General features: G+C 38.9%; 1 protein-coding gene across 2 annotated transcripts in view; it reads right to left on the bottom strand.

Annotated features, from left to right (window-relative positions):
- The window catches only part of GABRA3 (gamma-aminobutyric acid type A receptor subunit alpha3), a 352889-nt gene that overhangs the window by 70518 nt on the left and 267663 nt on the right, over positions 1-14708 (bottom strand). For both annotated transcript variants that reach the window (XM_032397394.1, XM_032397393.1), the window contains exon 6: positions 9332-9414. In XM_032397394.1, coding sequence (XP_032253285.1) covers positions 9332-9414 — 83 coding nt within the window. The remainder of the gene's footprint in view (positions 1-9331; positions 9415-14708) is intronic.

Here is a 14708-nt window from a genome sequence, read left to right as displayed (position 1 = left end):
GTGCTGGGGGGTGGGAGGATGGGGGGGCTGGGTGATAGACACTGGGGAGGGTATGTGCTATGGTGAGCACTGTGAATTGTGTAAGACTGTTGAATCACAGTCCTGTACCTCTGAAATAAATAATATATGTTTTAAAAAAAAGAAGAAGATAGTAGGAAAGGAAAAATGAAGGGGGGGAAATCAGAGGGGGAGACGAACCATGAGAGACTATGGACTCTGAGAAACAAACTGAGGGTTCTAGAGGGGAGGGGGGTGGGGGGATGGGTTAGCCTGGTGATGGGTATTAAAGAGGGCATGTATTGAATAGAGCACTGGGTGTTATACACAAACAATGAATCATGGAACACTACATCAAAAACTAATGATGTAATGTATGGTGATTAACATAACATAATAAAATTTAAAAAAAAGAAGTGGTATAGATATATACAATGGAATATTACTCAGCCATCAAAAGAATGAAATCTTGCCATTTGCAATGACGGATGGAACTAGAGGTTATTATGCTAAGTGAAATAAGTCAGAGAAAGACAATTATCATATGATCACACTCATATGTGGAATTTAAGAAACAAAACAGAGGATCACAGGGGAAGAGAGGAAAAAATAAAACAAGATGAAGCCAGAGAGGGAGACAAACCATAAGAGACTAAATTATAGGAAAAAAACATGGTTGCTGGAGGGGAGGGAGGTGGGAGGGATGGGTTGATAGATATTAAGGAGGGCACGTGATGTAATGAGCACTGGGTATTTTATAAGACTGGTGAATTGCTTACCTCTACCTGTGAAACCAATAATACAGTATATGTTAATTAATTGAATTTGAATTAAAAAATGGAAAAAAATCTATCCATTGAATTCTGAATTTTGGATGTGTATTTTTCCATAAGTAATTTCTAATTTGTTCTTCTTTATAGATTCCAATTTTCTGTTGAAATTCTTTTTTATCTCTTTTATTCATCTTTTCTTTTTTTTCTTGAACATATTAACCATAGTTTTTAAAAGCCCTTATCTACAAACTCTGATATCTGGGTCACCTGTTAATCTATTTCTGTATTCCATTTCTTTTTGTTTTAAAATTTTGGTTTTAAGTCATATGGTCCTGTGTATTGTTATGCTTAATGATTTTTTTTATTGAATTGCAGACTTTGTATAATAATCTGTAGAACTTTTTAGATGATGTTGACTTCCACCAGAAAGGCTTCATTCTTTCCTTTGCTAAACAGACAGTGTGGGAGAATTATTACTTTAATCCCATAAGGGACTGCATTGAATTCTAGTTTGGGTTAAACTTGGTATGTCTCTGCTGCTCCCTTGTAACTAGGACATAGCTTCTCTAGAGATTTAAACTGAGTGCCTGGCATACCTTCTTTTTTATACCATTGGTAGACTGTAGGAAAGCCAGTTTTACTTTTCAGAGGTTTTTATATTCTTTTTTAGCCTTATGATTTGTGCATATTCAAAATTTAGCAATTGTATTGAGAAGGATATTAGCCAAGAGTTTGAGACCTTCTAGAGCTCTACTTTTATCACTTTAGCTCTGTGTGACCATGAAAACTATTGCTTTTTTTCCCCCTATCATCTAGCAGCAGCCCTATGCTTAGGGCAAAACTTGAATTTTAACCTGCAATCAATGGCCAGAATTGTCAAATACCACAATGAATGAAGAAGATGCAGGTCACAAATTCATCTATGAGAAGTTCTACCCTTTCTCCAGAATTTTTGTCTTTCAATCTTCATTGCTGCTACAGTTCTAGGTTTTCTAATTGTTCATGAGGGGAGCACTGTTCACCCACAGATAGTCTTTCTCACTATTTTTGCTCCTATCACTGTAATCTGAGCCATTATCATTTCTCACCTGAACTATTGCAATACACTTTTAACTGAACTTCCTTCTTCTGTTCTTCCCATATTTATATTTTTTTTTGTAGTTTTTAATTTTATTATGTTATGTTAGTCACCATACAATACATCATTAGTTTTTGATGTGGTGATCCACGATCCATTGTTTTCGTATAATACCCAGTGCTCCATGTAGTACGTGCCCTCCTTAATACCCATCACCGGGCTAACCAATCCCTCCTCCCCCCTCCCCTCTAAAACCCTGTTTGTTTCTCAGGTCCATAGTCTCTCATGGTTCATCTCTCCCTCCAATTTCCCCCGCCCATTTTTCCCTTCCTTCTCCTAATGTCCTCCATGTTATTCCTTATGTTCCACAAATAAGTGAAACCATATGATAATTGACTTTCTCTGCTTGACTTATTTCACTTAGCATAATCTCCTCCAGTCCCATCCATGTTGATGTAAAAGTTGGGTATTCATCTTTTCTGATGGCTGAGTAATATTCCATTGTATATATGAACCGCATCTTCTTTATCCATTCATCTGTTGAAGGGCATCTCGGCTCTTTCCACAGTTTGGCTATTGCGGACATTGCTGCTATGAACATTGGGGTGCATATGGCCTTTCTTTTCACTACATCTGTGTCTTTGGGGTAAATACCCAGTAGTGCAATTGCTGGCTCATAGGGTAGCTCTATTTTTAAATTTTTGAGAAACCTCCACACTGTTTTCCAAAGTGGCTGTACCAACTTGCATTCCCACCAACAGTGTAAAAGGGTTCCCCTTTCTCCACAACCTCTCCAACATTTGTTGTTTCTTTCCCTGTCCATTTTTGCCATTCTAACTGGTGTAAGGTGGTATCTCAGTGTGGTTTTGATTTGGATTTCCCTGATGGCTAATGATGATGAACATTTTTCCACGTGTCTGTTAGACATTTGTATGTCTTCTTCAGAGAAGTGTCTTTTCATATCTTCTGCCCACTTTTTGACTTGATTATTTGTTTTTTGGGTGTTGAGTTTGAGAAGTTCTTTATAGATCTTGGATACCAGCCCTTTATCCGTAGTGTCATTTGCAAATATCTTCTGCCATTCTGTGGGTTGCCTCTTTGTTTTGTTGACTGTTTCCTTTGCTGTGCAGAAGCTTTTTATCTTGATGAGGTCCCAAAAGTTCATTTTTGCTTTTGTTTCACTAGCTTTTGGAGATGTATCTTGAAAGAAGTTGCTGTGGCCGATGTCCAAGAGGTTACTGCCTATGTTCTCCTCTAGGATTTTGATGGATTCCTGTCTCATATTGAGGTCATTCACCCATTTTGAGTTTATCTTTGTGAATGGTGTTAGAGAATGGTTGAGTTTCATTCTTCTGCATGTGGCTGTCCAATTTTCCCAACACCATTTATTGAAGAGACTGTCTTTTTTCCATTGCATGTTTTTTCCTGCTTTGTCAAAGATTATTTGACCATAGAGTTGAGGGTCCATATCTGGGTTCTCCATTCTGTTCCACTGGTCTATATGTCTGCTTTTGTGCCAGTACCATGCTGTCTTGGTGATCACAGCTTTGTAATATACCTTGAAACCGGGCAACGTGATGCCCCCAGCTTTGTTTTTCTTTTTCAACATTTCCTTGGCGATTCAGGATCTTTTCTGATTCCATACAAATTTTAGGATTGTTTGTTCCAGCACTTTGAAAAATGTCATTGGAATTTTGATCGGGATGGCATTGAAGGTATAGATTGCTCTGGGTAGCATACACATTTTAACAATGTTTATTCTTCCAATCCATGGGCATGGAATATTTTTCCATCTTTTTGTGTCTTCTTCAATTTCTTTCGTGAGTGTTCTATAGTTCCTAGAGTATAGATCCTTTACCTCTTTGGTTAGGTTTATTCCGAGGTATCTTATGGTTTTTGGTGCTCTTGTAAATGGAATCGTTTCTCTAATTTATCTTTCTACAGTTGTGTTGTTAGTGTATAAGAAAGCAAATGATTTGTGTGTGTTGATTTTGTATCCTGCCACATTACTGAATTGCTGGATGAGTTCTAGTAATTTGGGGAGGGGGGAGTCTTTTGGGTTTTCCACATAAGTATCATGTCGTCTGCAAAAAGAGAGAGTTTGACTTCTTCTTTGCCAATTTGAATCCCTTTTATTTCTTTTTGTTGTCTGACTGCTGTTGCTAGGACTTCTAGTACTATGTTGAACAATAGTGGCGAGAGTGGGCATCCTTGACGTGTTCCTGATCTTAAGGGAAAAGCTCTCAGCTTTTCCCCATTGAGGATGATATTCACTGTGGGTTTTTCATAGATGGATTTTATGAAATTGAGGAATGTTCCCTCTATCCCTATACTCTGAAGAGTTTTAATCAGGAAAGGATGTTGTATTTTGTCAAATGCTTTCTCTGCATCAATTGAGAGGACCATATGGTTTTTCTCCCTCCTCTTATTAATCTGTTCTATCACACTGATTGATTTGCGAATGTTGAACCAACCTTGCATCCCAGGGATAAATCCCACTTGGTCATGGTGGATGATCCTTTTAATGTATTGTTGGATCCTATTAGCTAGGATTTTGTTGAGGATTTTGGAATCCATATTCATCAGGCATATCAGTCTGAAATTCTCCTTTTTGATGGGGTCTTTGCCTGGTTTGGGGATTAAGGTAATGCTGGCCTCATAGAATGAGTTTGGAAGTTTTCCTTCTGTTTCTATTTTTTGAAACAGCTTCAGGAGAATAGGTATTATTTCTTCTTTGAATGTTTGGTAGAATTCCTCAGGGAATCCATCAGGCCCTGGACTCTTGTTTTTTGGGAGGTTTTTGATCACTGCTTCAATCTTGTTACTTGTTATTGGTCTATTCAGGTTGTCAATTTCTTCCTGTTTCAATCTTGGCAGCTTATAGGTTTCCAGGAAGGCCTCCATTTCATCCAGATTGCTCAGTTTATTGGCATATAGTTGTTGATAATAATTTCTAATAATTGTTTCTATTTCCTTGGTGTTAGTTGTGATCTCTCCCCTTTCATTCATAATTTTATTAATTTGGGTCCTTTCTCTTTTCTTTTGGATAAGTCTGGCCAGTGGTTTATCGATCTTATTAATTCTTTCAAAGAACCAACTTCTAGTTTCGTTGATCTGATCTACTGTGTTTCTGGTTTCTAATTCATTGATTTCTGCTCTAATTTTAATTATTTCTCTTCTAATGCTTGGCTTAGGCATCGTTTGTTGCTTTTTCTCTAGTTCTTTAAGGTGTAGAGTTAGTTGGTGAATTCGGGATTTTTCTAGTTTTTTGAGTGAGGCTTGGATGGCTATGTATTTCCCCTTAGGACCATCTTTGCGGTATCCCATAGGTTTTGGACCGATGTGTTTTCATTCTCATTGATTTCCATGAATTGTTTAAGTTCTTCTTTGATTTCTTGGTTGACCCAAACATTCTTGAGCAGAGTGGTCTTTACCTTCCAAGTGTTTGAATTTCTGCCAAATTTTTTCTTGTGATTGAGTTCCAGTTTTAAAGCATTGTGGTCTGAGAATATGCAGGAAGTAATCTCAGTCTTTTGGTATCAGTTGAGACCTGATTTGTGACCCAGTATGTGGTCTATTCTGGAGAAAGTTCCATGTGCACTCGAGAAGAATGAGTATTCTGTTGTTTTAGGGTGGAATGTTCTGTAAATATCTATGAGGTCCATCTGGTCCAGTGTATCATTCAAAGCTCTTGTTTCCTTGTTGATTTTCTGCTTAGATGATCTGTCCATTGCGGAGAGTGGAGTATTGAGGTCTCCTACAATTAACGTATTGTTATCAATATGACTCTTTATTTTGGTTAACAGTTGGCTTATGTAGATGGCTGCTCCCATGTTGGGGGCATAGATATTTACAATTATTAGATCTTCTTGTTGGATAGACCCTTTAAGAATGATATAGTGTCCTTCTGTGTCTCTAATTACAGACTTTAGTTTAAAATCTAATTTGTCTGATATTAGAATTGCTACCCCAGCTTTCTTTTGAGGTCCGCTGGCATGGAAGATGGATCTCCATCCCTTCACTTTCAGTCTGGATGTATCTTTAGGTTCAAAATGAGTCTCTTGTAGGCAGCACATGGATGGGTCCTGTCTTTTTATCCAATCTGCAACCCTGTGCTGTTTTATGGGAGCATTTAGGCCATTCACGTTGAGAGTGATTATTGAAAGATATGAATTAATTGTCATCATGTTGCCTGTGAAGACGTTGTTTTTATAGATTGTCCCTGTAAATTTCTGTTTATATCACTCTTGGGGTCTTTCTCCTTTTATAGAACCCCCTTTAATATTTCTTGCAGGGCCAGCTTAGTGGTCACTTATTCTTTCAGTTTCTGCCAGTCGTGGAAGCTCTGCATCTCTCCATCCATTCTAAATGAAAGCCTTGCCGGATAAAGTATTCTTGGCTGCATGTTCTTCTCATTTAGTGCCCTGAATATGTCTTGCCAGGTCTCTCTGACGTTATTCTGATGTTCCTCCCTCTGTACGTAAGGAATCTCTTCCCCCTAACTGCCCTTAAGATGGTTTCCTTCGTTCTAAGATTTGCAAGTTGTACTATTACATGCCGGGGTGTTGGCCTGTTTTCCTTGATATTGGGAGGGGTCCTCTCTGCCTCTAGGATGCGAATGTTTGTTTCATTCCCAGATTAGGGAAGTTCTCAGCTATGATTTGCTCAAATACATCTTCTAGTCCTCTCTCTCTCTCCACTCCCTCCGGGATTCCAATTATTCTGACATTGGAACACTTCATGGTGTCACTTATTTCTCTGATTCTATTTTCATGGATTCTGAGTTGTTTTTCCCTGGCCTCCTCTTTTCCCTTTTTATCTATTATATTGTCTTCCAGGTCGCTTATTCATTCTTCTGCCTCACTTACCCTAGCTGTTAGATTATCTAGATTGGATTGGATCTCATTGATAGCATTTTTAAGTTCTGTCAATTCAGCTGTCATTTCTGCCCTTAGAGACTCTATGTTGCCATTAATTGATTTCTCCATTCTAGCTATTGTCTTCACAATTGCTAGCCTGAATTCCATCTCCGACATCTTGGTTATATCTGCATCCATTTGTAAATCTGCAGCATAAGTCATAATCTCTGAGTCTTTTCTATTTTGGGGGCTCCTCCTCCTAGTCATTCTGTTGATGGGTGGTTGAGGGAATGTATAGAGTCCAAATTATTGACCAGAACCCAAGCAAGATGCACCTGTTTTCTAGGGACCTTAGGGTTGCTGGCCTCTTGTTTTTCCAGCCTGTCTTCTGGGGGAGGGGCCTGCCGTGCTGTTACTCAGGCAACCCTGTTTGGGCGGAGTTGCCCTGCCCCCCTGTGGCGGGGTATGGGCTCAGTGGGAATCAGTCTGGGGGGCTTTTGTTCTCTGGCGGCTTACCCTGGCGGCTTTCTGTGTCTCTTCCATGAGTCAGAGCAGAAGAGACCATTTCCAACCCTCTGCCTCAGAGCAGAGAGATCGCAGTCTGTTCTTCAGTGAGCTCTCCAGGCCACACTGTCTCCGTTTCAGTCCGTGCTGCTATAAACTGCAGCATCCTGGGTTGTGCGTCCCTCCACAGTGCTCCCAGTCCTGCCTCCAGGTCGGGGCACTTCTCTGCCCTTTGTGCTTAAATTGCCCGCCTCTCCCAGTTCACGCGTGGGACCCCGCTGCTCTGGGTTTCTGCCCTGGGGGCTGCCCTAAAGTCCTTTCCCAGCCGCTACCGGTCTGTGAGTCTGTGCCCCGTCCCCAGCTAGCGAGGCTTTCGCTCACCAGCGGTGTAGGATCCCTAAGGCCAGGCACCCTCCCGCTGCCATTTATCCTCTGATATCTGCCCATAGAATCACTGCTCCCTGCTTTGTACCTCGAAACCAACTGCCTACGATATTCTGTTTGTAGAGATCCAGATCTTCTTACATCTCAGGCTGATTTCGTGGGTGCTCAGAGTGGTCTGGTAGATATCCAGCTCAATTCCGGGGACCAGTTGAAATAGGGTCCCCTAGTCCTCTGCCATCTTTCCTCTCTCCCCAGATAATGTAATCATTTTGTTCCAAATTTTCCAACCACTCCTCATTTTCTCTCAGTAAAATTCAAAGCCCTTTAATATCCTACAAGACTCTAGATGACCTGGCCTCTTCTTTGATCTCATCCTTTCCTAGTGCTTTCTCCTTTACTGTATCCAGCCATTCTGGACACTTTAATCTTCCTTGGAAAAGCCAGACACATTTCTGACTTAGCTTCTTATCCCTGGATGTTCCCTCTACTTGGAGCACAGTTTCCTCTAATATCTGTATTGTTAATGCTTTTACCTCCTTAAAATTTCTGCTCAATTGTCACTTTTTCAAAGAGACCTATGCTGATTACCCTATTTTAAATTTCAATGGCAACACCTATCTTCCACCTAGACAAGACTGATTCCCCTTATTCTGTAGTACTTTTATGTTTTCCCATGGTGATTTTCACTTTACAACATACTTTATACTTTACTTTTTAATCTGTTGTTTATTTTATTTTCCACCATCATGCTCTCCTCTATAATATAAGCTCCACAAAGACATGGTCTTTGTTTTATTCATGGATGTATTTCAAACTCCTTCAATAGAGCCTGGCATATAAGAGACAATTTATAAGTATTTGGCAATGATTGAAAAAATATGTCACATGTAATTATTTGGATCTTTTCAAATGCACTACTTGAAAATATAGAGCTAAATTTAATTTAGACACAATCAACACAGACCTTGATATATTGCTCACATGACTCCCTATATGAAACTTACTCTAAAATTCTTAGAGTTAAAAACTCACTCAAATTCTATTCAATTTTGATTTTTCGAATTTATTTGAAAATGGGCTATGTATCTACTCATTTCTCTTTCAGATTTACAGTTACTGGTAAAGGCAATACTCTGTAAAAATAAGAAAATCTCCAGAGTCTCTTTCTATCTACCATTTACTGTAGAGAATTAGATAGAACTATATGAGATGCAAATAGAATAGGCATTTCAAAAATAAAAACACATTCTCTTTTGGGGATCTTGTCCTTTGGAAGCTGCTACGATACTCCATATCAGCTCTGTCTTTTTATTCATTCATTCATTCTCAAGTTTTTATTTCAATTCCAATTAGTTAACATACAGTGTAACATTAGTTTCAGGTGTTACAATACAGTGATTCATCACTTACATACAACACCCAGTGTTCATCACAGTATATTAGCGCTTACTTGCTATATCTTCTGGACAATTTAGGAAACAGATGTTATTCTTTCAATCTAATGACAGAAATGAGTCTGAAATGGTGAGATAATGTTTTCTTTCTAGAAAGAAATCTATTAAAAGCTAAGTCTCCTCCTTCTGATCACTTAGTATTATTCAACCCCACTCCCCTTCCCCACTCCCATACCACCCTGAATTCAAGGCTTCAGCTTTAGAAACTACTAGGGGGCAGAACAGGAAATACTGTTTCTTTTGGAAGAAGATCAGGTAAACAGAAAGTGAGAAAATACGTACAGCTTCCAAACTTCAGTGGGCAGGCATGCACATCCATAGGAAAATCTTCCAAATGCATGGGGCACTCAGCATGAATTGTTAACCTAAAAGAAAGGAGAACAGAAAATGAGATTAAGCTAAAATGAATGGTGGTAAACACAGCTGAATGTCCATTCACCAGCGATGGGGTGCCCCTAAGAATAATGGGATTTTGTTTATACTGAGATTGAAGTCTTTATGAACACAAGGGATGGATTAAATGAACTAGAGAGCCTCTCAAAGCAGCATTCAGATTTTTAGATCAGATTTGAATTCCACCTTACCACCTTTAGAAAAACAAATATAATTATTTGCCTTAGCTGAGCTCTCTCACCCAGCCCTCCTCCTCAAAGAAGGCTGAAAACACCAGGTCCTACTCATTCACTCCTGATAGCAGTTTAATTATTTATTAAATAATTCTCAGCAGGCTATCAAGTGAGTTAACCAATTTAAAGACTGCACTGGAAAGGAGAGATGAATATCTTTACCTTGATAATGAACAGGTACAAAAGATGGCTCTGCTGTTCACAGCAACTGTTATAGCTTTGTTGAAGGAGATGACTCTTGGAGAACACATATACACACTTGCGCGTGCACGCACACACACACACACACACACACACACACAACTGGCCAGGAAAAAAAATACAAAGGTAATGGAGGACATCAAAAACCTCAGAGGTTAAGTCTAGAGAGCTCATGGTTTCTTTATAGGAACAACATGTAGGAGAGACTGCATGGACTCCTCAATGAAAATCTGAATGGGGTATGATTTGTCATGCCCACATATTCATTTTCCTGCATTAGTCTGCTTAAATAATCTATTCTAAGATTTCCCCTATGATTTCTTTAAAGAATTCTGAGCCTCAACCTCCCTTGGCCTAGATAGTAACCTCCTATGTAGAAATGGGACCTACACAGCAGAAATTCAGAGTTCTTTGGAGCCTAGCTCTGATGAGTTATTTCTAGCTAATCAGTATATCTCCTGGTTATACTAGATTCAATATATGCCATCCTCTTGGAGTTCTAGGGGGCCAACTGGCCAGCATCTCCAATCCTAGTTAATTGTTAAACCTGGTGAATGTGTAACACTTCACAAATGATCAGAGGAGCAATACTAGATATTGTGCAAAGCAGGCTGATTAAAACAAACATGCTCAGGTGTGTATTAGCAAGAACTCTAGACTAAATGGCAGAAACCAAGTGTATGCTCTTCAACAAATACGTATCCATCTTATTTTTAGTTCTCCCATCTAAACAGTAAGAGGAACTAGATGGCATGTGTCCTTGCAGATCTAACTAATCCCTTCAATATTTATAAAATTTTCCATGTTGTCTAGGACAAAAGCTTAATTCTCAAGTTAGCCTGCAATATCCCAAAAATCCACCTTTTATTTTTAAGGCATAAAGGGGATTTCATAATTCAAAGAATTTGACACACAAAAAATGTATTTGACTGATAAACCTGTTCCTCGTGTTGGATACTTAAAAGATTCCATGAAAGTTTAATAAAGAAAATTGTGTTCCTTCTTTCCACTTATATTAGTATTTCCAAGATACTGCCTTTTATGAGTAATGTCAAGGGGAAATTACTTTATGTCTACCCAGCAGTCCTGGGGACATGGCAAATAAGACCACAATAGATTATCAAAGCAAGATGCAAAGGGCACTGATTTCTGATTAAGAGTGGAACTGATTTATATAACTTTTCTCTCTTCCTTCCCATATACTTCTTGCCCATCCTACCTAGGCACAGAGTAGAGAGGAGAAAGCAGATGTTGGTGAGGGCAGGGTACTTCACAAGCCAGATTATGCTGTGCTTTCATTCGTTCTTAAACACATCCTACTGCTCTCTGACATCCCATGTCATACTGTCTTCCCTTCTTCCTTTCTTCTTTCTCTTTACCTTGCTTCAAATTTCAAGATCCCTTCAAGCTTTTCTATAGCAGAAAGCAGCCTGACTATACCCAGGCTAATATCCTCATCACTACAATCTATGTCATAAACATATCCGTCCCCTCCAAAACTTTCCTTCCACCCTCTTATTATTATTGTTGTTATTGTTTTGTGTGACAAGAACACTTAACATAAGATCTGCCCACTGAGCAAATTTTTAAGTATACCATTTAATATTGTTAATTGAGAAAAGGACCTGAATAGACATTACTCCAAAGAAGGCATACAAATGGACACAGGTATATTAAAAGGTGCTCAACGTCACTAATCATCAGGGAAATACAAATGAAAATCACAATGAGATATTACCTCATACCTGTTAGATAGGCTATTATCAAAAAGACAAGAGATAACAAGTGTTGATGAGGATGTGGAGAAAAGACAATCTTGTGCACTGTTGGTAGGAATGTAAATTGGTGCAGTAACTCTGGAAAACAGTATAGAGGTTCTTCAAAAAATTAAAAATAGAATTACCATAGGAGCCAGCAATCCTACTTTTGGGAATATATGTCCAAAGTTACTGAAATCAGGATTTCAAAAAGATATCTGCACTCCAAAATTCATTGTAGCATTATCCACAATAGCCAAGACATGGAAGCAATCTAAGTATCCATCAATAGGTGGATAAGAAAATGTATATACATACAATGGAATATTATTCAGCCTTAACAAAAGAAAGAAATCCTGCCATTTTCAACCACATTGATGAACCTAGAGGACACTGTGCTAAGTGAAATAAACCAGAGAAAGACAAATACTATATAGGATCTCCCTTATATGTGGGATCTAAAATAGTCAAACTCATAGAAGCAGAGAGTAGAATGGTGGTTGCCAGGGGCTGGTGGGGAGGGAATGGGGAGATATTAGTGAAAAGTACTAAGTTTCAGTTTTGCAAGATGAATCAGTCCTAGAGATCTATTGTACAGCAAATCATCTTTAGTGGGCTTTTCAAGAAAGGTCAGAAACCCCTCAAAATGTGACATTCAGATCATAGGGACTCAGTTCCACTCCATGGTTTGGCCTGCTTTGATCTTTATGCAAAAATGAGACAGGAAGTTAAGAGGCAATCCAGGAAATTCTTTTCTTTGGGGGTAAAAGATACAGATAGAAAGGAAGCCTTTTTTTAGCCCTGTATGTGCGCATACATGTGTGCACAAGCACAGACACCCTCCCCTCCATTACTGCTCTCATTTCACTGTGTTTTGCAGCATCCTGGCTCCCTTGTCACCCTACCATTTGCTGCTCAAAAGCTGGTTTCTATTCCACCATAGTGAAAAGTTAGTTTTATTACTACTATGGCCCCCTAACTAGTCTCTGCTGTCACCCTTTCTCCTTATAGTATATTCTCTACACAAGAGCCTTCTAATGCTTCCTCATCTTTTTGTAAAATATTTTACTTATTTGACAGAGAGAGAGAGAGCACACAAGCAGGTGGAGCAGCAGGCAGAGGGAGGAGGAGAAGCAGGCTCTCCACTGAGCAGAGAGCCCAACGTGGGGCTCAATCTCAGGACCCTGGGATCATGACCTGAGCTGAAGGCAGATGCTTAACCGGCTGAGCCACCCAGGTGCCCCTAATGCTTCTTCATCTTATACAGACTAAAGCCAAAATCCTTTCCATGGCTAATAGGGTCTTGTATGACCTTGTCATCTGTTCCTCTCTGGCTTATCTCCTACAATGCCCTCCCTTCTCCACTTTATTCCAGCCACACTGGCTTCCTTGCTGCTCTTTCAACATGCCAGGCCCTCTTACAGCATGGCCTTTGCACTTGTTATGCCCTCATACCTCTTTCAAGTCTTTGCTTAATTACTGTCTTCTAAATGAGGCCCACCCTGACCTCCACTCAGCTTACTATCTACCTTAGGTTAGTAAACCTTACCATCCTCTTTCTTTTACCATAGCACATAACATATAACATGCCATACATTTATTTTTTCTATTTATCATTTTTTTTCTCCTTACTATAAGGTTATGGGTCTTTGCCTTGTTTTCTCTTTGATGTGTGCCAGGAGCTTAGCACATTACCTAGCACATTGTAGGTGTTCAATACATATCCACTGAATGAATGAGTTAATGAATGAGTTTTCTTTCCTAAAAGCATGTATTTCTATGGGGATCTTGCAGAGAAGAGGTGTAGGCTGGGCAGACAGGGTTTAGGTATTTTTAGGGTTCCAGGCAAAAGCATTTAATATGATTCCTTAATATGATTCCTTAATAATATCTCAACTTATTCTCTTCAGTGGGCATATAGCCTCTTTCGTGGAATTTCAGAGCAGAAAGAGCCTTAATAAAAACATCCAGTTTTATCCCCTCAGATGTTTTATATATGATGAAACAGAAGGGAAGGAAATTGTCCATATCACCCAACAAATCTGGTCCAGAACTGACTAAAAGTTTCCTGATTCTTTGGTGTAGTCCTCAAATATTTTTTGATCACCATCTATGTGCCAGCTAATATTCTAAGCAATGTAAGTATATTAGTAAACATACCAAGAGTGCTGACCTCTTAGAGCTTACATTTGAGTAAAGGGAAGACAAAAAAATTAAAAAGATAAATCAATCAATCTATCTCTCAATCATATAGTATAGTAAAAGGTAATATGCCTCAGGAAGAAAAATAATATGTGAATAGAAAGTATTGGGGAAGGATTGCAATTTTTAATAGGGTGTTCAGGGAATACCTCACTGAGTAGGTGACATTTAAGCAGTAACCTGAAGGAAATGAGAGTGAGCCTTATAGACACTTGGAGGAAGAACATTCAAAGTAGAGGGAGTAACAAAGTAGAGGGAGTAAGCTTGAGGTGGAAGTTAGTCCAGTGTATTCAAGGAAAAGCAGCTAGGCCACTGTGGCTACAGTGGAGAGATGAAGAGAAAAGATTAATAGAAGATGAATTTAAAAAGGAAACTATGGGAAATGGACTAGATAGTACAAGACCCTCCGAGGATATTTTGGTTTTCACCTTAAATGAAATGTGGAGGTATTGCACAATTTTGAGTAGAATGGTGATTTGATCTAACATTTTAGGATTATTCTGACAGCTGTGTGAAGGATAACTTGAAGGGCAACAGCAGGAAGATGAAATTCAGCACCAATTTATGATCCAAAACTCTCAAAAAAACTAGAAATAGAAGGGAATTTTCTCAACTAATAAGGAACATTTATGAAAAATCTACATCTAGACCATACTTTATGATAAAAGACTATTTTCTCCTATGATCAGGAACAAGATAAGGATGTCCACTCTCTCTTATTAAGCATTTTCCTGGAGATTTTAATCAATCTAAGAAGGAAAGTAATGGGAAGTGACTGCTAACGGGTATGCAGTTTCTTTTTTAGAGCAACTAAAGTATTCTGAAATTACATATTGGTGATGGCTGCACAACCCTGTAAATATACCAGAAAAC

The sequence above is a fragment of the Phoca vitulina genome, unplaced genomic scaffold (assembly GCF_004348235.1).
Source record: "Phoca vitulina isolate PV1807 unplaced genomic scaffold, GSC_HSeal_1.0 scaffold99, whole genome shotgun sequence".
In the NCBI taxonomy this organism is placed as follows: domain Eukaryota; kingdom Metazoa; phylum Chordata; class Mammalia; order Carnivora; family Phocidae; genus Phoca; species Phoca vitulina.
This window is presented reverse-complemented; position numbering and strand designations above follow the sequence as displayed.